Source organism: Gymnogyps californianus, chromosome 10 (genome assembly GCF_018139145.2).
Source record: "Gymnogyps californianus isolate 813 chromosome 10, ASM1813914v2, whole genome shotgun sequence".
NCBI lineage: Eukaryota > Metazoa > Chordata > Aves > Accipitriformes > Cathartidae > Gymnogyps > Gymnogyps californianus.
In genome coordinates, this window is record NC_059480.1 from 3,482,999 (window position 1) to 3,505,197 (window position 22,199).

A 22,199-nucleotide genomic window follows, 5' to 3' on the forward strand; every position below is an offset into this window, starting at 1 on the left:
GCCAAAATATTTAGTTGTCTTATGATAGTTGGCTTTACAATTTGTACTGATTGTTCAGTTTGGAGTTACGGCTTTGAAGTAACAATGAAACTGTAGTTATTCTTTGTGGTATTTCATTTTCTGATGTCCTATGCCTTATTATAGGACTGGAGTCTGTCTCTTGTAATGTACTTTTCTTTTTCCTGCAGAGGAACAAAGAACTGAGATAAGCTACTTTTTTTCCCCCTCCCCCTGCAGGAGTTCATCCCATACATGGCAGAGAAGTATAATTTCCAGTATGAGCTTGTCCAGTATAAATGGCCACGCTGGCTTCATCAGCAAACAGAGAAACAGCGTATCATCTGGGGTTACAAGATCCTCTTTCTAGATGTGCTCTTCCCATTAGCTGTTGATAAAATCCTGTTTGTGGATGCTGATCAGGTAACACAGAGGTTGGAATTACCTGATCTTTTCCTTTTTTCTTTTTCTGGTTTTCTTTTCTCTAAGAATAGTATGTTCTTGAATACAATTTCTGTATTATTGGAAAGGTTGCAAGTTTGAGCCCTTCGCAGGCATGACTGAAGGTTGATTCTGTAACTATAGCATGCTTCAGTGAGTGCTGTTTTTTCTGCCTGTTCCCAAAAAGACTGGTTTTGTTGGCCTGTCTTTTACTTTTGTCTGGTTCCTCGTTCACTCACTGTGATTCCAGCTAGTTTGCCAAATAGGTTCTTGTTTCACCCTTCCCTTTTTTCAGTTCTGTCTGTTCTCCCAGCCTGCAGATCACTTACCACATACAGTGTTTTCCTAAGTCACCAAACACCCTGCCCTCCCACCCCCCTGCTTTTAACTTGGCCAGATCTGAGTGGCTTTCAGAGAAGCGAGAAGGCAAATCCCTTGTGCATGAAGCCATGTCCTGCTGCAAAGCAAACGGTGTCTGTAAGGCTTTGTATGTGCTTACTGCCTGAACGGTTCGAAAGTACGGGATACATGTGCAGTGAGAACTGCCAAAAATACTCCTTCAAAAACATATATAAAACTGAGAAGTACAGATTATCGACACCTAAGTATAGAATGCCTTAGGTGTTTTGGCCTATGTACAGTATGATCCCATGTCAGTTAAAACCATTACAACTTATGCTGCAGTATCACCTAGGATAAATTTCCAGCTATGCTGTTCTCATTTTAGACAGTTTTTGCTGTGTTTATAAAAGACATACTAAAGCATTTTTTTCCCCACCAGACTGGTGCATTTAGAGTAGTATTACTGCCACATCATCCGTGTCAAAAAGACATTAAAAAGCCTTCATCCCAGAAGGGTTTGCGAACTTTCAAGAGGAAAGGATACAAAGGATCACAGTAGAGTTCATGTATAGTGAGAATTCTTGCTGCTTATTAAGCAACAACTTGGCACTTCAGCTGTCAAACCAACCCCTATCAGATTATTTTAAGCTCTGTTTTAGTCGCTCCAGCTCTAAGGGCAGGGGAGACAACACCTTTTGTGCTGTGTTTTTGTACTACATATACATAATGCAAAAGACTGCAGAGTATAACAGGTAATTCTTCCTTTAACTGTTTACTCAGTTTGAATTAAATCCTGACCAGCATTTCAAAATAACCTGTGGCAGGCTTCTACAAATAAAAATAAATGTCCTTTCCCTTCAGATTGTGCGCACAGATCTAAAGGAATTAAGAGATTTCAATCTAGATGGTGCTCCTTATGGATATACTCCATTCTGTGACAGTCGAAGAGAAATGGATGGCTACAGGTTCTGGAAATCGGGATACTGGGCAAGTCATTTAGCTGGAAGAAAATACCACATCAGGTACTGAAGAATTCAGTTTTTTCAAAATAGAGGGGGAAAGCTTTTGCTACTACTTAGAATTAGCAGAAAACTAGCTGAGGTATACAACGCTGCAGTGAACCACTTTTTGCTTACTGTTGCCTCTTTAAGGTTCCATTGCCTATGGTCCATTTGAAGCACTAGGGACACTGAAGTTACTTTCAGTATGCTACAACTTGTACAGATGAAGAACTGAAGCGTTAAAAGACTGAAGTGTTAACTAACCAGACATCTTCATTTGTTAATAACAAATGTTGGAAAAAGGGACTGCATGACCGCAAAGCTAAGATAGATTTGCTGAAAATTTATTTTTCGTACGTGCCATGACCTTGTTAGAACTGCTTTCCTGCCTTGTATTAGATAATTTGATGTACTGCCACCAAAAGATTGTTTTAGCATGTTATATCTCGGGGTCTGCTGGGGCTGCAGTAAGTTACCCATCAGTCAAATGTCATTACTAATTGCGTCATCTCCATGTAGTGCTCTGTACGTTGTGGATCTGAAGAAGTTCCGAAAGATAGCAGCTGGAGATCGCCTCAGAGGACAATATCAGGGTCTCAGTCAGGATCCTAACAGTCTGTCCAACCTTGATCAGGTGTGTTTTTATTGTGTTTGTTTTGTTTTGTTTTACTGGGGTGTGAGGGCAGGTTGGGACCTCTCCTTTCCTGGCCAAACTTCAATCACAGCCAGATGCCAGTGGCAGTCCCATATGCCCTGCCTTCAAATGAGGCAGGTATTGATAGCATCAAATATAACTGGTGGGTGGAAACACCACCTTCCCCTTAAATGTCTTAAGACTATCAAATTTTCCAGTATACTCCAAGACAAATACATAACACAACTGGGTACTTGTTTCTTGAGCTGTCCAGCTCTGAGTGCTTTACTATGCACTGACTTAATAACATGGAAATAAGGCTTGTATGGTGGCGGATGGAAAAAATAACACAATGGTTTTAATCAATTAAGAATAGTCTTCCAAACTGGTCCAGTACAGGTTTGATACTCATATTACTGCTTTAATGCTGCTTGCTAAATAACTAATTTTCACCAAAATAAGATGAACAGTTGTAGTATGTAGGTTTTTTTCCAAAGGACTTTGTTTGGAATGGAATGAAAGGTTGACTCATCACTTATTTGCACTGGAAAAAAACTCTTTACAAAAGTTAAACTTCTCAATACTGTCTGGTTGGGGGGGGTTGTTCCTCCCACCCTGCACCCTGTGGAAACTGCTACTAACTCTTATTCTTCACAACAGGATTTGCCTAACAACATGATCCACCAGGTGCCAATTAAATCACTCCCACAGGAGTGGCTGTGGTGTGAAACATGGTGTGATGATTCCTCAAAGAAGAGAGCAAAAACCATTGATTTGGTAAGTGCAGTATGGCTCCCTCATTCTGATGTCACAATAAAATACAGTGACCCAACTTTAGAGGCACTTCCCTACCTCAGATCTAGGCACCTCATCCTGTATTGTTACTTAAATGTTTTCAGCACTTCAGTTTTTTCCTTTAGCTTCTATATTTCTCTTACCTGGAGCAGTGGCATTATTATGAATTTGGAAAGAGAGTTTACACTGTACTCTAGCTAAAATACAGGCCTGTGTTGTTCACCAACAACAGATTAATTCCACCAGGGGGAAGCATACCTCTATTCAGTAAGTAAACCTTTTTCACGCATTAAGCATCTGAACATTTTGTATGTTTTGTTTGCAGTGTAACAACCCAATGACCAAAGAGCCCAAGTTGCAAGCAGCGATGCGTATAGTTCCAGAATGGCAGGACTATGATCAAGAAATCAAACTGCTCCATAGTCTTTTCCAGAAGGAAAAAGAAACAGGAACACCAGCTAAGATGCCAGGACAACACACACACGGTAATCTTTCTGACTATTTCCTTTCTGACTAGTTCCCTACTTTTGTGACTTTCTCCTGACCTGTTTGGACTGGTGTTAAGTTGCATACTCATTTGCTGTAAGCTTGCACCATGCAAAGGCTTGCATGAAGGATCTGTTAAATAATCTGTATATTTTAATGGGACAGAAGGGCCTTGCTGAGTGAGGCTGGTGTAACTTAACCTGATTCTGGAACTTAGATAACAGAGAGCTGTATTGCACACTTATTCCAGTTCTGTTAAAGACCCTCACTGTTCCTGCAATTATATGAGCCTGGCCTCATCTTAACCCTTAATTAAAGTGCTGCTATACACAATAGGTATGAATTGTTCTTCAGTCACTGGTAACGTTGCAAAGAACAAGTCTTTGGGGTTTATATACTGATTTTCAAACCAATCTGCCAATTGAGGCAGCTGGAAATGGAGTGTTCATTTTTCTCTCCTCTTCTACAGATCCAGCAGCACATGTGGAATTATGATCCATGGAGAAAAATTCAAGTTAGACTGTTTCATAGACAATTTTTATATTGAAAGCTAGTTTTTTCCGGTATGTCTGCAAAACTGCTGAATAATTGAATGGGATGATGTATGCATTTTTATTACTTGCCTTTGGGTTAATTTCTGCATATGAAATAGGATCTGGATTGCTGGAATTAGCATTACTGGTTTTTTGCACCTGTGGTGGTGATGAAAGAGCCCATGATGGAATTTAGCGTTTCAGAAACAAAACTTCAAAATCCACTGGAAAAGCCACAGCCTGTTCCTTCAGCTGTTGCTACCTCCACCACTGATGAAGATCCTGTTAGCCTCACATCTAACTTGAGAGCCTGGAAATTGCAGACCCATTGAGCCACTGGCTAGAACATTAGTCCTAACCTCAACTGATGGAGATAATTTCTCCAGGTAATGTTAAAAGGCTCAGAATCATGCCTTGAATTTGGGATACTGTTTTATCTGCAGGTTTTCATATGGTCGGAAATGCTTCTCAGATTTGTTCAGTACGCCCTTGATTTTGTAACAAATCCAGCGTTACTTAGATTTTCTATTTCCTGTCTTCATTTATTGCCCAACTTTTGAAGGTTTGGCTTAATGTAAAGCTACCACAATCTATGTAAATGCCCATCCAAATACAAATGTGTAAGCTTATGAAGTGAGCAGAACATTGGATTTGGCAGCTCAGTTCATCCTAGCCCACCTGACTTGAATCAAAGCACCCTCCTTCCTTCCTGCTCAAAGTTTCAATCAGTCTGCAAAACTGGTAGGGCCTTCTTACTATTGCTGTGGTTCACTGATTCATGAATGTTTTTTGTTTATGAAAAATCTGTGGAAGCTTGGAAGTTTATCATCATGTAAATTTCATTAACTTTATTTTTCTTCAAACAGACATGTTGTCACATCAATAAAAACTTTGGAGTTCTTAGGTCTTAAGCTTTAGTTCACACTCAGTCCTTTGATCATCCTTTTTGCTTGCATATGTTACAGTCCTAATTTGATTCTGGTGTTTCTGGATATTTTACCTGCATTTGTTTTCATTCTGTGCACAGACAAGCAAACATTTTCCTGCAAGGATTAATTATTCTGGGCTAGTTTTATCATTCGTATTCACATCTTAATTTTTAAAGATGATACTGCCATAGTTTTGTTATGAACATACCAATTAAAAAAAAAAAAATCCTCAAACACTGTTTCCCTCATTCTGTAGGATTATTGTCTGCTCCCTAGAACACTGAGAACAACTTGAAGAGTTGAAATGTAAGAACTAAAGTAGTATTTCTAGTAGTAAAATATAGCTCCTGATGCACTGCTTTAGAAATCCAAACTGCGATAATTTCTGCCTCCCATGTTTTTATACAGGTAAATGTTCTGTGCTGTAAGAGCTTCACACTAAAGATAATCCTGACTTAAGATATTCTTCTAGAATTATTGTATTATACATCCTATGTATGTTTTGGAGGAATCTGAAAGACAGCAGTTGTAGTGTTTAAACTGTTCAATAGAGCAACTGAACAGAAAAGCAGCTCTTCTGCAGCCAGCTCAAGAAAGGGCCCAAATCACTAACCCAAACTCTTAAAAAAACATTAAAAGAAATAGCCAGGGTCCCTTAAACGCATGTTGCTGGCACTGTTGACAAGGTCAGTAAACTAACCAGTAACACTGCACATACATACCCACTTTTGATACCCACCAGAAGTGTAATTCTAGAAAGGTTTGGAAAGGACAGTTTATAATCTCTCTCCCTCCAGAGGGAAAGCTATGCAAACATGGGGGGGCTGGATATCAAACCATGAACTTGCAGAGTATGAGTTATCAGCTTAGGTATTTTTCACTTTGTGGCTTTTGAAATTCAGACACTCTACCTGATGCTCTGTAAATTACAAGTGGCTTATGCTTCCTGTCAAAACTGTTCCAGTTAAGGATAAGCAGACTTATACTAGAAGGATTTTTTCCTAGTGTAAAAAACAATAATGTGCCTGCCAACAAATTAATTAGATACTATGTTAATTAATTATCTGTTTAAAATAGGCTAATACAGCACATGTAAGATTACCCTTTCTGTGTTCAGCTACAAACCACTTCTGCCTCTTTGGAGCACACGGAATGGCACAGGGTCAGGCAGGCAGCAGCTGTACGCCAGTTTCATGCAGGGATGGATGGGGGCAGTAGAGGAGGATCACTTAGGGTGGAGGCTGTGTGGGTGGGGAAAGAATCTGCCCAAGCCCTCAGAGCAAGAAAAGTGCAAGTTTTCTGCGAAACAAGACCCTCTCCTATCTAGAACCATATTTGGCTGCTTTTTTTTTTCCCCAACTATTATTAGAAGCCAGAAGATAGAGAATAAAGTAACGTCTTAAATTCAGCACAATATTTACAATACCTTGTTTGGAGTTGAATAAGGAGAAAGTATTTTTAAATTTAATGTCAGTGACAGAATTATTTTTTTTAATTATGCTCCTCCATTCTAATAGTTAATGTATCCACTTAAACACCCACACTGCATACTTTTTTTTTTTTTAATTATAAGATCTAGCAAGCTATGGAGAATATTTTTGTTCCCTCTGGTTAACAGAGACCATGCTCTTCTGTTCAGCTCTTTTAATAAAAATAAAATTAAAAAATCTAACTCACAATTGATAAAGAAAGAAACCAGAAAGACATATTGTGAGATTTTGTACCTTTTGCAGTACTCTTATTAAGAGTCCTGTACCTGTTCTCAAGTACACTGTAAAATGCACATGGTACTAATCATTCTGAATGTGAACTACTCCAGTTTTTCCTGGGAAGCCACTATTTATTTGCACACAGTAACAACAATCATAGAGGAGAACAGTCACTTATGTTGGATCTGTGCATATGCTTGCTTGTAGTACTCAACTGGGCCTTAAAAGAAAAATCTTTTGACAGCTCCATCTAGAAAGCATCTCAGAGTAAGATGATTACTGAAATAGAGCTGCTTCTGATCATACCACTGATGGCCTGTTCCTGTAAACTAGTAAGACTGGTAAGAAAAAAAAATAGAGAATGGGGATTACAGAGGTCACAACATAATTGTGGATCCCTCAGACTAGAAAGACCATTTCTGTGGCAAAGCGATGGCACTGTTCCCAATCTCTGGATACAAGCAGCTTGTCCTCTTGGTGAAAAGTTCACACTGAAAAATGCCCAGTACTTTTTATTTTAAAATGAAAATTTCACTGCCTTACTAGAGAACAAATAGAGGAGAAATATCTTTTTAAGATTTCTTTCATTTAGCTATTGGGGATGGGTTGTAAAGGAAGTGACAGGGGTGGGACATGTACAAAGCAGTAAATATCCAGTCACAATCTTAGGAACCAACATTTTTTTTTTTTAATATAAACTGTTTTGCATATCCAAATCTTCTGTAATCTGTTCAAGAATATACCATAACTCAGTGTGGCACTGATACCTCCTGACCCAAGATATTGGGAGTTATTCTCTACTGAATGTTACCTGAACTGAGATTACAGTGAGTTTCCCAGTACAGTGGCAACAATAAGATCTAACACAATAAAGCCTTTTCTGTTCTTTACCCGTGCCTCTCCTGTCAATTACTTTGCGTCTGATAACTGATGTTTTAATGGAGTTTGCTTAGACTACATTTTTCATTTACTCTTGTATTCAAGTGTTGGGATACTGTTGAAAAGCTTCTAGAAGGGAAAAGTAAAGAGTTCCTCCTCCAAGCAGGTCTTGTTAATCATGGTATTAAAATAACCCCTAAACTGAGACACTTCTGTTAAAGAAACAATAGAAATATTTTACATTTAAGGTAGATTTATATCTTTTTTCCAACTCTACCTACTCATAATAAAGGTGCTTCTATGTCAGTTTTCTTCATTTGATTAAGTTTTACACTGATAAATTCATAGTAAGCACTCAGAAAAAGTTTTAGAGTTTCTCAGATAATACTTCCAACTACAAAGCTGGGTCTCTTTCAGAGTTGGGAATGAATTCCAAACTCCTATGGGACTCTGAGAAAAGCCTCTCAACCAGAGCATCTTTATTAATCAAAGAGCTATAAAATAGACAGTTCTACACAGAAAGCTCAGCTGAATGCCACAGAAATATGTATTTGGTTTCCTACAGTTGGCTGTTTGAACTTGCTCAGGTTTGGAAAATGAGAACAAATCCTAGGAGACAACTAAAAGGGCAAAAGGAAGCAGCCAGAAAGAATAAATACATGCCATATGCCTCCTGCCTCTTCAGCCGATACGGGGTTTTGCACTCCCCCCCCTTTAATTTTCAAAGTACGTATTTAAGCATGTGACTGTACATTGCTACATGGTTTTATGTGAGACTGATTTCCCTCCACCCCAAAAGAGCTAGCTTAAATGAGAAAAACTCTCATGGCTGGGGGTGTGGAATGGAAAAAGTAGTTTTGAATCTTTTTCTACAAACCCCAATTTAAAAAATTGTATTAGCCTGAATACAACAGATTTTTTGATGGACAAACTGTCCTGTTCCTCTCCACCCCCACCCTGCCAACCCTATCAATAAATACATGCCTGTAACTTCAGCCATACACCATATATAGCTCAATGTAAACGTGTCAGGAAGCACATTCCTCCAGCTGGGACTGTCACGCCACGTGGTGCAGGATGTCTCCTTCAGTGCTGTAACACACCAAGGGCAGCTGCTGTAGAAGCCCACCATGTTCTGGCTTGTCTCTGGACTTCTTGCCACATGTGCAAGGCATTACTCGTGTCCAACCTGCCCATTCAACTTCTCAACAGCAATCTTAAAAAGTAATTTCCAGCACCCCTGTCTAGTTCTCATCAATAAGCAGAGCCAACTTTTCCAGTGCAAGACTTACCGCCCTGCTCTGAATTAACAGCCTGGGGAGACTCAGTCATCACAGTGCACTGTAACACAGAGGCTCATGTGGGGACTGTCCACCCCACCCTGTGCTGAGGGTCTACGCTACAGGCAGATACCAGCATGTCCACAATGCAGCCCCATACCAATGGGTATCACCATCTGCTGCGTATCACTTACGGATGTGCTCTTACAGCATCAGAACAAGTTCCTGCCACTCAGCCTTTCTTCAGCTTGAGATGTCTTTCACTGCAAACAAGGTACACCTAAATTTCTGCTCAGTCATTCTATACACTAGTTAATGGAAGTCAGAAGATCTTTGGGGGCGAGGGGAGGGACGACAGGGCTGGGGGACTGATACAGGGAACTTACAACAAGGAACAGAACTACAGTTGAGGAAAAACCAGTTTGTTTCTGGCTTGTTTCAATTAGGAGGCGGCAGGCACTGTAGGATGCTCGTTTTCTCTCATGGTCCTGTTTAAAGGAAAACAGGGAGCTGGAAAGCAGAGGTCCAAGGTTACCTGAAAGCATTATGAGGTGCAAGGGTACCTGCAGAACCAGAAATACACACCAGTGGCAGCCCCTTGCCTCTGGCATATCAGTTCCAGACTGCGTGAACCTGCGACCACAGCTTTGCTGGAGCACTAGCTAAGCTCCCCCTAATACAGTACGGCAAAACTCACCTCACCTCTGCGTTCCTCTGTGAGTAGCAGCATTTGATTTTAGTATCAAGAGCCATCCTTCAGTAAGGAAGCACGGTGCCTCTATCAAAGAGTTTGCCACAAAATTAAAACAGTACTTTACCCAAAGCTCTGTTTAGTGCTGCTTCTGGTGTATTCAGCACAGCAGCTCAAATCCAGCTCCTCTCCACACAGGAGAGATGAAAGGGAGGAGAAGCCTCTACCCACATCGCAGGCACTCGATTCATTTCTTGTTTGCCTTGTACCATTTAGGCTCTAACTGGGGAACAGATATACAGCCATATGAGGGTAAGCAGTGCTTTGTCTCCAGGTAAACAAACCACCTTTCTAGATGCTGCTCTTGCTGCCTGTTTCCATCTAATGATCAAATACTTGCACTGACATAACAAGATGAAAAATCAGTCACTAAAATGCACTTCAGAACTAGACAAATTACAATAGTTTGGGTGCCCTTATCATCAGGGCTTAGAAGCAGTGGCAGAGATACCCCATGCCAGTCTTCCATGCACACTTGGCTAAGCCTGAAGAGATCCTCTCTGGATTACTGGTTTGTCCTGGGTCCCCGTCCAAGACACACGTGGCAGTGGCTGTGCATACACAAACATCCCTGCAATTTAGCTCACAGCACACACCAGCACCCTCAGCTGTGCTTTGGGTGCAACAGACTTTCCTGTCCTATCAGCTGTACGGTGCCTCCGTCACACATCTCACCAGCTCATAGCTGTCCAGAAAATGCCTTCAATTACTTTGTCCGACAAGTCCAGCCTGATTTGCAGTCACTGCAGAAATGCCTGAAGTGCACCCCAGGAAAGGAATTAAACCTGTGCCTTCTGGAACCAAGAGACTCACAAATCTGCCATCTGTAACACAGCCACTGCCAGCGGAACACAAAGCACAAGGTTCCTCAAGGAACTGACTTTCCCAAGCCCTGCCACTTCCCCAGAGCAGCCCTGCAAGTCACCACAGAAAGGTTCACTCTGACGCTGTATTTACACTTCACGCTTCCACCTTGGCTAGCAGTGACAGTGTAAATACACCAACATCCAAAGCCTACCCACAAGGAAATTCCTCTCCATTTGCTTTGCCTTCCTCCTCTTTGCCATATAACTGTATTTACCCAATCACGAGTATTGCTAGTGGATTATACACTCCATCTGTTTTGATTCAACACACTGATCTTTGCTGACTTGAAGATAATTAAAGACCTCTCCCCCACTCTCCCTTTCTGTCTGCAGCATGTATGCCAGCTGCTTGTTGGAATCCAGATAATTGAACAGCATTCCCTAATCAGGACACTCAAGGAAAATCACTTCTGACTACCAGGGTTTATTGCTGACTAGACTTTATTAAGATCATTGCTAAGACAGATTGCCTTGTGCTTGGAATACACTGAATTTGTTCCTTTATTAGCCAGCTTGGGGCTTGATGAGGAATGCAAACAGTGTTTTTTCTGTGTGAAGATCTGGAATAAAGAACTCTGAAATATACTTGATTATGGCACAGCAGGGTCCTCTTCTGCTCCTAGGCAGCCCAGGAAACACACGATGAACAATCAAGCATTCTGCTTCTTTAACTAATGCTCTTACTACACTGTGCTGAGCACAGACGCACCTGGAGATGCAGGACCTGCCTGACCACAGTGCTGTGCCTGGAGGATATCGATTCGCTGAGGAGCTGCTGAGCCTGCAGGTGTGTGAGAAGCACCCTAGCACCCGCTGGTAAGCGCCCTCTGACAGTACCACTTAGAAAGCCAAAAATCCTCATGAATGACCTTTTCCAGCTCCTAGAGATGGGAAGGGAAGGACTAAGACATACACCCATCTTCAAGAGAGGGCAGCTGGTAACTTAGCTGAACAGGGGGTGGGGGAGTGCTGCATGTCATGCACTGCGTTTGTTACCAGTTCCAGAGCTCACTGGTCTCACTGCCTGTCCATTGGAGGCTGTTGTATTTCTCACCATTCCCCCTCTACTAAGCACAGTCACCTCATGTACAGCTCTTGGCTTCCTCCTAAAAGGTACTACAGAACAGAGAACCAACTGCTTTGCTTAAAATTAATTCCCAACACTAAAGCCATGCATCTTCCCCCCCCGCCCTCCCCCCCCCCCTCCTTTTTCTGGGGAAAGTTTCTGCCATTCATACTTACTATATCTCCTTCCTCTGTTGAAAAGAACAGGTCTCAGACTCTCAGACGTCAACCTTTTCTCTACCTGCAGGTGTTTATTTACTACAATAAATATACAGTAAGGACTTCCAGAGCTCAAAGTATTTCCCTCATTCTTTAGACTGTTTTCTTGATATTTTCTGGTTTGCTTGATTGGGTGTTTGTTAATTTTTTTAATAAAGGAAAGGAAGTCTTGGCACCAAAACTGGATACATTATTCCAAGTATTCCAGGATCCATTTCATCAACACTGCACAAAGAAAAAATGTTTGCGTGCATGTGTATTTCTGTACATCCGCACTCATTCTACTGAGTATTTGCCTTTTATACCATCAAGCACCACAGGAGGCCTTCTACCCATCCCACTGAGGATTTCTTTTGAACTGCTTGTCCACTACAACCACTAAAACCCTTTTTTGACTCAAGAATACAGTCCCCTATTTGCTGGAAGTCATTGTGTTTCTTATTCCTAGATGTGTAATTTCAAATTTGCCTTACTGAAATGCTTTTGTTGTTCCCCTCCAGAAAGAGGCCCCAAGAAATCTGCATTGCTGTGTATGATTCACTGCTGCTCAACAGCTGTCACCACAATTGCTTCCAGACCTTTGCAAAAGCACTGAATAGCACAGATCACTGCAGAGGAAAAGAATCTCAAACACCTATTTGATAGGGATTCCCACTAACTATTACTACTAAAACTTTGCTAACTGGTTCTTAATCCTTTTAACACATGCTCTAAGGATATGCTATATAGTAACATTATTTTGAAGCAACAAGGTAGGCTTTTGTGAAGCATTTATGTCCACACTCAGTGTTGCTATTAAACCCAAACCAGTAATTCCTCAGTCACACTTGTTTGACAAGAATTATGTCCCATAAAACCCTCTCAAGAGTAATTTCAGCTCTCAAGGCACCACTGATGTCCCAGGAGCTTCCTCTCTGTTTTGTTTCAGACAGATGTCTGGACAAGTAACTCTTTGCTGCACTTTTCTGGAACACGTGCCTGATCTTCCACAGTTTATCAGAAACTAATGTCATTGGGTCAGTGATTTCCCCAGTCATCTCTTCAGACTCTTTCTAAATACCAGTTATTGAGTTGCCCCTTTAGAAAAATCTTAAAATATCAGCTGCTTAATGTATATTGCACCAGACTGATAAAGAATTCCCAGTACTAAACAAGAGCACACCATTCTGATACTTTTTACATACAGCACACACATACCTAGTAAGTATCCTGCTTTTTATTAAACAATTTTGCCGCCTTCACCTAGGAACAAAGCTAAACGAGTTAAGAACGTTTTTCCTCATGTTCTACTTCTTGTCCTTAAATTGAACTGTATTTAAGATGCGTTCAAGATTGTGTTTCTCTCTCTTGGGTAAATAAGGCCTTATCTGTTGCTGTACTGGCAGCCACAGAGGCCAATTAGCTGACATGCTGACCAAAGTATGCTCCTACCCCAGGAATGTGTCTCTAACTGAATGGAGGCACACTGGCAGGCTTATATGGGAAAACTCCTCGCTGCTGTTGATCCATCCAGATCTCTGTAAGAACACATTGTTTTGTTTTCAGAAGCCATTCCACTGGGGTCTTTCAAGAAAACCCTCAAAAATATGTAAAAGACTGGATGCTTTTGCCCTCTTGAATGTTTTAACTGTTTGTCCCAACAACATTGTTGACTGCTGGCTTGAAAGGTACCACCCGAGTCACCAAATCCAGTACCTTGATACCACAGTCACTATTGCATAATCTCATTCCCAAATTTATCCAGATCACTTTAAGTGAGTTGGGTTTCTTACTCCCCCATCGTACTGCTGGGAAGCTGTTCAAACCTCACCACAATGACAGTGATGGAAATCATCTTCCAATTGCCCATCTAAACTTACACATGGCAATTTCACGCTCATTTTTCCCCTCACGCCAACATTTGCTTTTAACTTCTACAGCTTTTTTCCCCCCTCCCTGCCGCCACCCCCCTTCACGTGCAGCAACTTTACCCCTTCTCACTGAACAAGCCAGCCAAGTTCTTTAAAAAAAAACCCAAAAAACAAAAAAACCCTACTCTTTGGGAGGTGACACTATTTTCTGTTGGAAGCTGGTTACCCAGAATCACACTGGTGCACTCACTGAGGGAGCTTTTAGCTACGTGGTCCTTTTATTAACATAACTGAAGGAAAGCACTCTGAACATGCTGCAGAATGATCTTCTTAGCAGATGTTCTGACCTGTAGATGGAGCACTTGCACTGCTGAAAAAATCCACAAGGGCCTGCTGACCCCTTCCCGGCAATTTCCAGCAATTTTTAAATTGGGAAATATTTGTCCCATGTGGCCTACTGTGGCATTCCGTTTAAAAAAAAAAAAAAAAAAAAAAAGAAAAAGTCAAAGTCCAAAGACAGAAAACTGGAGCTTGGCAAGCGCTACCCAAATCAGCCTCAAGTAGGAAGAACACATTCTCATGCCCCGCAGCTGCATGCTGGCTGTGTTGCATGCATGTTAAGACATGCAATAAATACCATCTCTGTGAAGTACTGATACATTTGCTAGACTTGCTGCTATTAAGTTATAAGGTTTTTCAGTGAAGTTAAAATATAGTTACCTTGAAAACATCTAACTACTTCCAGGAAAAGGAGCAGCCAAACAGATCCACTTCTGGATCTACTGTGCGTGTTTTTTTGTTTGTCTGTTTGTCTGGTTTGTTGGTTGGTTGGGGGTTTTTTACCATTTATTAATAACAAAATCCTGTGGAGCCACTTTTACTTCACTTACCATTAACTTTCTAGTGCAAATCATGAGCCAATTTATTCATTCAAATGAAGACTATCATCCCCTTTTAGCACTACACTAGAATTAGGACACCTCTTTTACAAAAATGGATTCGTTCTAGGAGAAATGGGCTGGAAACACAGAAATCTTTACACTACATTGAACCAGGTTTATTTGGTCCACTGTCTTGTATCTGATCATGACTATCACAAGCTCTTTGGTGAGAGTGGGCAAAAAATCTTGTAGAAAGTAATTTAGAAACCCCCGCATAGTTAAGAGAATCATCTTCCTACCTCCCACTATGGCAGAAAGGGCTTGAACATAAGGGCAGAAGTCAGTACTTCTTACAGGAAGACCGTATTTCCAAGAGAAGCTGTCATCTCACATCCCACCCAGAGAAACACTTTTGCCTGGGTAACATTAACACCTAAAGACTCATATAAGACTCTAAATCAAATATATATTTTCAAGACTTTCATTCTGTTCACTGATATAACTGATAAATTCACTTTCTTTTTGAAGAGTGAGCACTGGAAATACAGTGTGTGTTGTGAATGCGCCCCCCCCTTTCTTTTTTTTGTAAAGCAACCAAAAGCATGCAGTGATTGAGCTCCATGATAACAGTACATGCTATCAATCTGAGTGGCACAGGAGAGCTAAAGCTATGCTCTGTCTACACTTTGAAGCAAATCTTTTTGTCCGAGTTTCCAAGTGCCTTTCTGCTTACTTCTTTTGGACAAACCTACTGGGGAACAAGATGCAACCCTCCTCTTCCTCATCGTCAAAGTTCCTGCCTTGCTTGCTTTCCCTCCGCCAGACAGCTGATGCATGACAAACCTCTTGCCAGCTTATATCCTTGGAATAATAAATGTACCTGATCACTTCATGTTGCTCATCAAAGCAAGAACTGCATTCTAAAAGCAGAAATGTGATCCGAAGACAGCATCAGCCCCGTCAAGCATAAGCTGAATATTTTAACATCTGGAAGTTGATTTTAAAAGCTCTTCAGCAAAGCCCAGGTATTTTAGGGATGAAGGTGTCAAGGAATGAGATATTAGAAAGCTCTCACTATAGGGACCCAACCTTGCAACCACCTAAAAGCTGTCCAACTTGTTTGCTCATTCATTCATTTACTTAAGGCTGTAAAGCTTAATGCCTATGTAGCAGAAAACAAGAAGTAAGCTGCCCTTACAAGTCAGTAGCTGTTTGGCGCGTTAACCAAAGCACTGACCAGTGCACACGGAACAGAGATGCTCTAAGAAGTTCATCTCAGCAGCAAACAGCAAAACAGAAATTCATGCAGCAAACAGCACAGAATTTGAGGAAGAAGTTAAGCAATTGCTTTAGATACTTCTCAGTATCCTAAACTATCACTAACTGATTTGAAAATCCTCAAAATAGGCACATTTTTTGTTTGTTATCCCTTTCTTATCCCAAGTTATACTGGGGAATAACAGGGTAGTCCCCCTCTCTACGTACTAGCCCTACTATAGGCAAGACTCATCAGCTTCTGGTATCTAAGTTGATAGGACAGAGAAAAGGCCATTTCTAGGCAGGGAGAAATTTTCCAGCCCCTTTAGCATTAAAAGATGTCCCTCAGATGGACAACTCTACCAAAATAACTCATTATATCTTACATCTGTTCTGCTAAATTTGGCAAACCCTAACATGGAGAGCTCAACCAGTGCAGATCTACATGCAGACATGCCCCAGTGCCCTGCAGCCAGGACAGAGATGAGAACAAGTACCGAAAATGGAGGCAACAAAAGCTACAGAGAATCCACGCCGCCTGCTGACATGTCAGATGTCCAGGCTCTGGCTCTCCAGCATGTTCTTTTTACACATCCAGAGGAGCAACACACGCACCTTCCCTTACCTGTTCTCAGCACAGAACCAACAAGCCCAATCTCTGCACACTTCCCACCTTCGTCCAGTCCTACCCTGGGGAAGGAAGGGAAGAATAATGCCAGGAAGGCAGGCATGGTGCTAGACGAGTTGCCTTCCTGGGGTTTAGGAGGAAGGGTCTCTAAACAGAGTCCTACAAGCAGTAGAGGGGGTGAAGGAAAAGGGAGAGGTACATAGTGCCCCTCCACTTACCCCTCCAAAGCATCCAACCCCAGAGGATGCACAAGTCTGCAGGACCAGGAGAGCAACAGGAGACGATACACGGCTGCAGGGACTGGAGAATTGCTGCAGGTGAGTGTATCTGAATACAGCACCGCGACTGATTCTACTGAACTCTGAAACTGTGGCTGTGCATCTACAGGCCCTTGGGGATGGGAAAGGGGAGGGGCACCTTCAGAAAAATTGCACCCAGGACTGTTAATTAATGTAGTAATTATGAGCACACATTTTTCTCTTAAAAGAATACAGAAATTTCCACAAAAATTAAAGAGCAAGAAACAGTCACTACCCTACAGCAGCCACAGAAAGCCAGGTCCTAAAAATAAATACTTTTCTTACTTCCTTTTTATTTCCTTTTATTTTCTTACTTTCTTCGTATGTGGGCACGATACAGAGAAGAATCTGAGCTACAGCCTTTTCACATAATCCCAGCATGACCATCAGATTCAAACTCAGACCCAAACTCCCTTCTGTTTGGATTTACAGCTTCCTGAGATTGGGTGGGAGGGGGCAAGGAGTGATACGCCTCGAACACAGCAGGAACCTACAACTCAAAGTGTCTTTTCAAGCCACTATCTGCTCAACCCACCTGAACATACCCAGGTGTGCCCATGGAGAAGAGGAGAGCAGTTTCACAAACTATCTCCTATGTTTTCTCCAGCAAGAGTTCAGAGATGTCAGACTCACTCCAAAACAAGTGCTCTGCATGCTCTCAGTTTATATGTCACAGGAGAACTAGAAGTAAGTAATTGAAGTCTTAGTGAAATCAGTAGCCAGGCTACTCTGATAATAGAAATCCAAAGTAGAACCAGAAGGGAAAGGAAAGAATTAATTCATCATCTAATTAGAAAACAACACACAACCTTCTCTAACTAACCTAGTGGCAGGAGGCAAAGTGATCAAATAAAAACAAGCAGTACTGAATAGCAAAGATATAAAAATGATGCAAAGAAAACCACTATTGTTTAAATGATGGACTCATGACCTGAAAGCAGATACATTATTTATTTCAACTATTTATGTCCTTTTTCATTCCCTTTTGGCTCTGATTTGCTGTCACTGGCGAGTTACAAGGTTATTAATAATGCATAGCAATGAATAATATATCCACAGTCACACCAACTGAATTCTGTCTGTCTGTACGGCCCAGTGAGTATTTATAAATTTATTATACTTGGGGCTTTTTCTGAATCGTAGCTAAGACCTGTATACACAGACTAGTTCAAACCTTTAAAACAATAAAAACATTTTGAAGTAATTTCCAGAGAAATAGCAAACATGGAAGTAGTCACTTGTCGATTTCAGTTCGGACAGCTGCCAGGAGGCATGAATGAAGGCACCAGAGCTTTGGTTAGAAAGTCCCATACAGAAGACCTCTTCTGTCATTCCAACAGTCTTTTGGAGCCACAAATTGCAAGGACATTTTCAACTGTTTGAATTTATTACAAAAAATGAACACCTACACAAACCATACAATCCACCAACTCCCATCTTCTCCTGCACTTGAAATGGAGTTTCATGACAGCAAAAGAGCTTGTCGGGAATGCAAGAAGTGTCATTCATTTAAAGGCTTGTTCCACACAATACCATCCAGCGTCACTGTGAAGCTTGGGGGGAAAGAACCCCCCAAAACACAGCCCAAGGTCATACTAGAGAGTGACCCTTAACAGCACATGGTTAACTCCTGAGCAGCTCAGGATTCCTAAGCATTTGTATAGGAGAAGATAAATCCAATATGGAGAATACCATATTCATTCATATAAAAGCAACATCATGTGACCATACTTACATGTCCAGAGCCAAAAAAGGAGGATACAATAAGAACACAAAATAGAGGCATCCTAGCTTTAGAAGGTGAAATTCTGATTTAAAAAAACCTACCAACCTAGCACTGTACCAATGCTTTTTATTATTATTAGCAAAGTTGTAAATCAATCCCTTCTGAACATCTCATTGTTATTAAACTGCACGATGGAGTAACACAGGTACAGTCTGACCTGTATCTAGTTCAGGTGTAGTCCCAGAGAGGGCTGGTCCCAGCCCCCTTCCTTTCACCCACAGAATTAACTACACACCTTGAAAGCAAATAGATTCAGCAAGCTGATCTGATGAGAACAAATGTTTGGAGTTTTTTTGGTGGGATGTTTTTTTGCCAGGCCAACTTTCCGAACAGGCTGATTCTAAGGCCACATCATCACTACATGCAACAAAGAAAAACAGTGGGAGCACATGAATTTAAAAAAAAAAATTTATTTTTTTTTTTTTAAAAATCTACCTGTAGTGGAAGGGCAGAGAGGGGGCGGTGTGATGGGACTAAGCTTATTTTCCACAGCTGCTGAAAATTACATAAAATTAGATGCAATGTAGAAGCAAACCTTTAAGTAAAAACAAGGAATTAAATGAAGCAAGCCTGTAGTTGTTATTGAGAATACAAATGAACTTCTCGATGCCTGAGCCAAGTCACTGCATTAACAACTGTTAGTTCCATTAAAGCTGTAAATAAGCAGTCTAGAAAAACTCCCTATTCCACTGGTGCCGTGTGATATATTCACATTCTAAGTATTTACTGAGCAGTCCCTACCTATTATTTAAACATTTGAATATAGTACAGCAAAGTATGATCACATTCCAGAACTGCATCAACTCCCTGCTACAAAATGCAGAAAGAAAGACTCCTAAGCTAATTGTCATTGAACTATGAGTTAATTAATGAGGAGAGGAGCAAATGATAAGATCAAGCACAAGACTGCCAACAAATTTCAAACAACAATTATGACACAGCTGCATGAGTGTGCAGAAACAATATTTATTTGGGCAGTTAAAAAGCAAATGAAAGTAACAACAGAGATCCAGGGTCCTGCCACTGCTTTGAGGTCAACAGAGAAACAATTTGTGACTGAGCTAAATGTTGCTTACCTGCAAGGAGAAGAGTGCTACATCAACAGGCATCAGCTTCAACGCATTTTCTGAGACCAGATCCAGAAGAGGTGTCCATTTTCTCCGTTATCGTAGAGCCTGTAATGAAAACCAGAGCTCAGTCTAATCAGCAGTTTCAAAGTAATAATTTCACACCATTCCGCTGAAGCGGAACTTCACAGCTCATCAGGTAGCAAGTGGAAAAGTGATTTTTGTCCTAAATTAGCTTCTGTTCCCCTAGTGAAGATACCAGCAAAACCCATGTCATCAGGTTTTACTGGAGGCCTGTCTAGTGCAGAGGCCATGCACAGGAAAGGATTCCATCATGGAGCTCAACACTCACACTGACCAGCGACTACAAATTCTCACTTTCCCTCATCAGTGCTCTGCAAGATACTAAAATATGTCATTATGTATAACAGCCTGTGTATGTATTTCTTAATACAGGACACATATATGGTCTGTGTGCAATAAATGGAGCATGTGTTCAGTTGTAACACAGTAAATAAAAAGCCCGGGTTACCTCTGGCAGTCCCTATCTCACACTGCAGGCGCAGAGACACCTTGCTAACAGCTGTGCTACCTGAAAACGTTCCCATCCTGTGTTTATTTTTTCTGCAGTTCAACCAACATAAAGATGCTCACATAAAACACTTCAGGCAAAGCCTGCCTGGTTAGGAAGTTTGAATCACTCTGTTAAGGCAGGGGCAGGTTAGGAACTCCATGCAAACCACTCTAACCTGCAGGGATACCAATTCCTGCAACCACTCCCTTGGCAAACAGCATGGGGAAGTATGGTCTGATCTGAAAATGGTTAAGTTAGCCACAACCTTCAATAAAATCATTACCCCTCCGTGATACCTACAGGTCTCAGCAATGATTTTTTTTTTTTTTTAATTATTTTTATTTACATCTAAACCGGTCACATTTAAACTGACCACGGGTGGGGTTGTCACTTTACCAGATAATAATTTTCTGGAATAAAAAGCTGCAAATTATGAAAAGTTCAATCCTGCAAGGATCTGCATGCTGTGGCTCAGTCATAGTAAAGCCATTCAGCACGTAGCACTGCATGAACAGCTATAATGAAATCGAAATATCCTACTCTGGTTATTCTGATCTGACAGCCTGTGGTATAAGCAGAAACCACAGACTCTGAGATTCACAAACTTAACCAACAAAACACAAGTCTGTTCCTTGTACAGTTAAAGCATGCCATACAATGATACACAACTATCTTGGAAAATAAGAATTATTAGCCTGCAAAAATAAAAATTAAAAACTACTGCTCTAGACCTTTTCCATATCAAAGGCAGCAGCCAAGTTGTGGCTTTGCTTACATTGGTATCCAAAACCAGTAGTGAATATCCAGAAAAAAAGATGCACAGTAAATTCCCTGAAAACTGGCTGTACTTCTAGCTTGTCTCTGTAACATTGGCACTCTATTACCTCTTAAAATCTAGTGCAGCAAGTCCAAAGCCACATGTTTGGTCAGACTCCTACAGACATCAACGCTGACAACAGGGAGGGAAGTCAGGGCATTCTAGGCATCAGAGAAAACCCTAGGCTCAAGCGAAGAGAGAGGCTTTGCTAATTCCAGCCTCTTCCCACCCACCAAAGATAGGTGCTTTGGGGCCCCCCACCCACTTTCTTGCAAATGCTATAATCTCAACAGCATGGCGTGGGATTTGGCTCCAGGGGCAGAAGAGGTGAACGTACGAGCCAAGCTTTGAGGCATAGCCTGAAATACGGAATGGCGAGGAGATGTGCACCCCCCACCTTGCGTGATGCTCTGACAGCTGCTCTTGCCAGCCTAGGAAGGCACATTTGTGAGCTGTTCTGTTCCATCCCAGAGGTACAGAGAGGCAGGTTTTGCACTGAGCGAAATCACTGCTGACAATTTAAATAGCTTTTGGATCAGGACCTTAGTTTCCAAGAAACACAAACACTTGTCTCAGACTATTTAGGAGAGCAGAACCCAAAATTAAATGAATGGGAGAGAACAGCTTCCTAAAACCTTGTCCATAAGACCTGACACAATGCTCACGTGGTGTACAGAGACAATAGCTTTTCCAACAGAGCTACACAGAAAACTACCCAATTCTGCACTATACTGTGCACAGTATCTAAGGACCCTTTATGTAACTGACTCAAAGCTGAACTGTATCTTTCTATGCAGAGCATGAAATTGAAAGTGTTTACTCGGGCTTTATGCCAGGTACTTTGCTCTATGCCTAAGTGTCAGACTACACTGACAAAGTTTTTCAGACACCCTCAATATATAGATCGATTCAGGATCTAATTTTCAGTACTGGACTTGCACTTTCTTCCCTTACTGATGGGCCAAGTTCACATGGCCCTGTGCAATTAAGTACTTCGAGAGCAGCATCAACAGTCGCTCAGCAGCTTACAGATGGGCAGACAGGCTTCCAGACAGGTTAGTTACTCAATCTACTTTTAAATACTCTTTTCCTTCTTCCCCCTCCCTCCTTTTT

At 41.3% G+C, this 22,199-nt stretch overlaps 1 protein-coding gene across 2 annotated transcripts in view; it reads left to right on the forward strand.

Moving 5' to 3' along the window:
- Positions 1 to 5,132, forward strand: part of UGGT1 (UDP-glucose glycoprotein glucosyltransferase 1) — a 44,978-nt gene extending 39,846 nt beyond the window's left edge. For both annotated transcript variants that reach the window (XM_050902139.1, XM_050902141.1), the window contains 6 exons: positions 238 to 420; positions 1,642 to 1,802; positions 2,301 to 2,415; positions 3,076 to 3,192; positions 3,536 to 3,695; positions 4,166 to 5,132. In XM_050902139.1, the coding sequence (XP_050758096.1) occupies positions 238 to 420; positions 1,642 to 1,802; positions 2,301 to 2,415; positions 3,076 to 3,192; positions 3,536 to 3,695; positions 4,166 to 4,191 (762 nt within the window). In that variant the 3' untranslated portion in view covers positions 4,192 to 5,132. The remainder of the gene's footprint in view (positions 1 to 237; positions 421 to 1,641; positions 1,803 to 2,300; positions 2,416 to 3,075; positions 3,193 to 3,535; positions 3,696 to 4,165) is intronic.
- Positions 5,133 to 22,199: the final 17,067 nt, after the last annotated feature.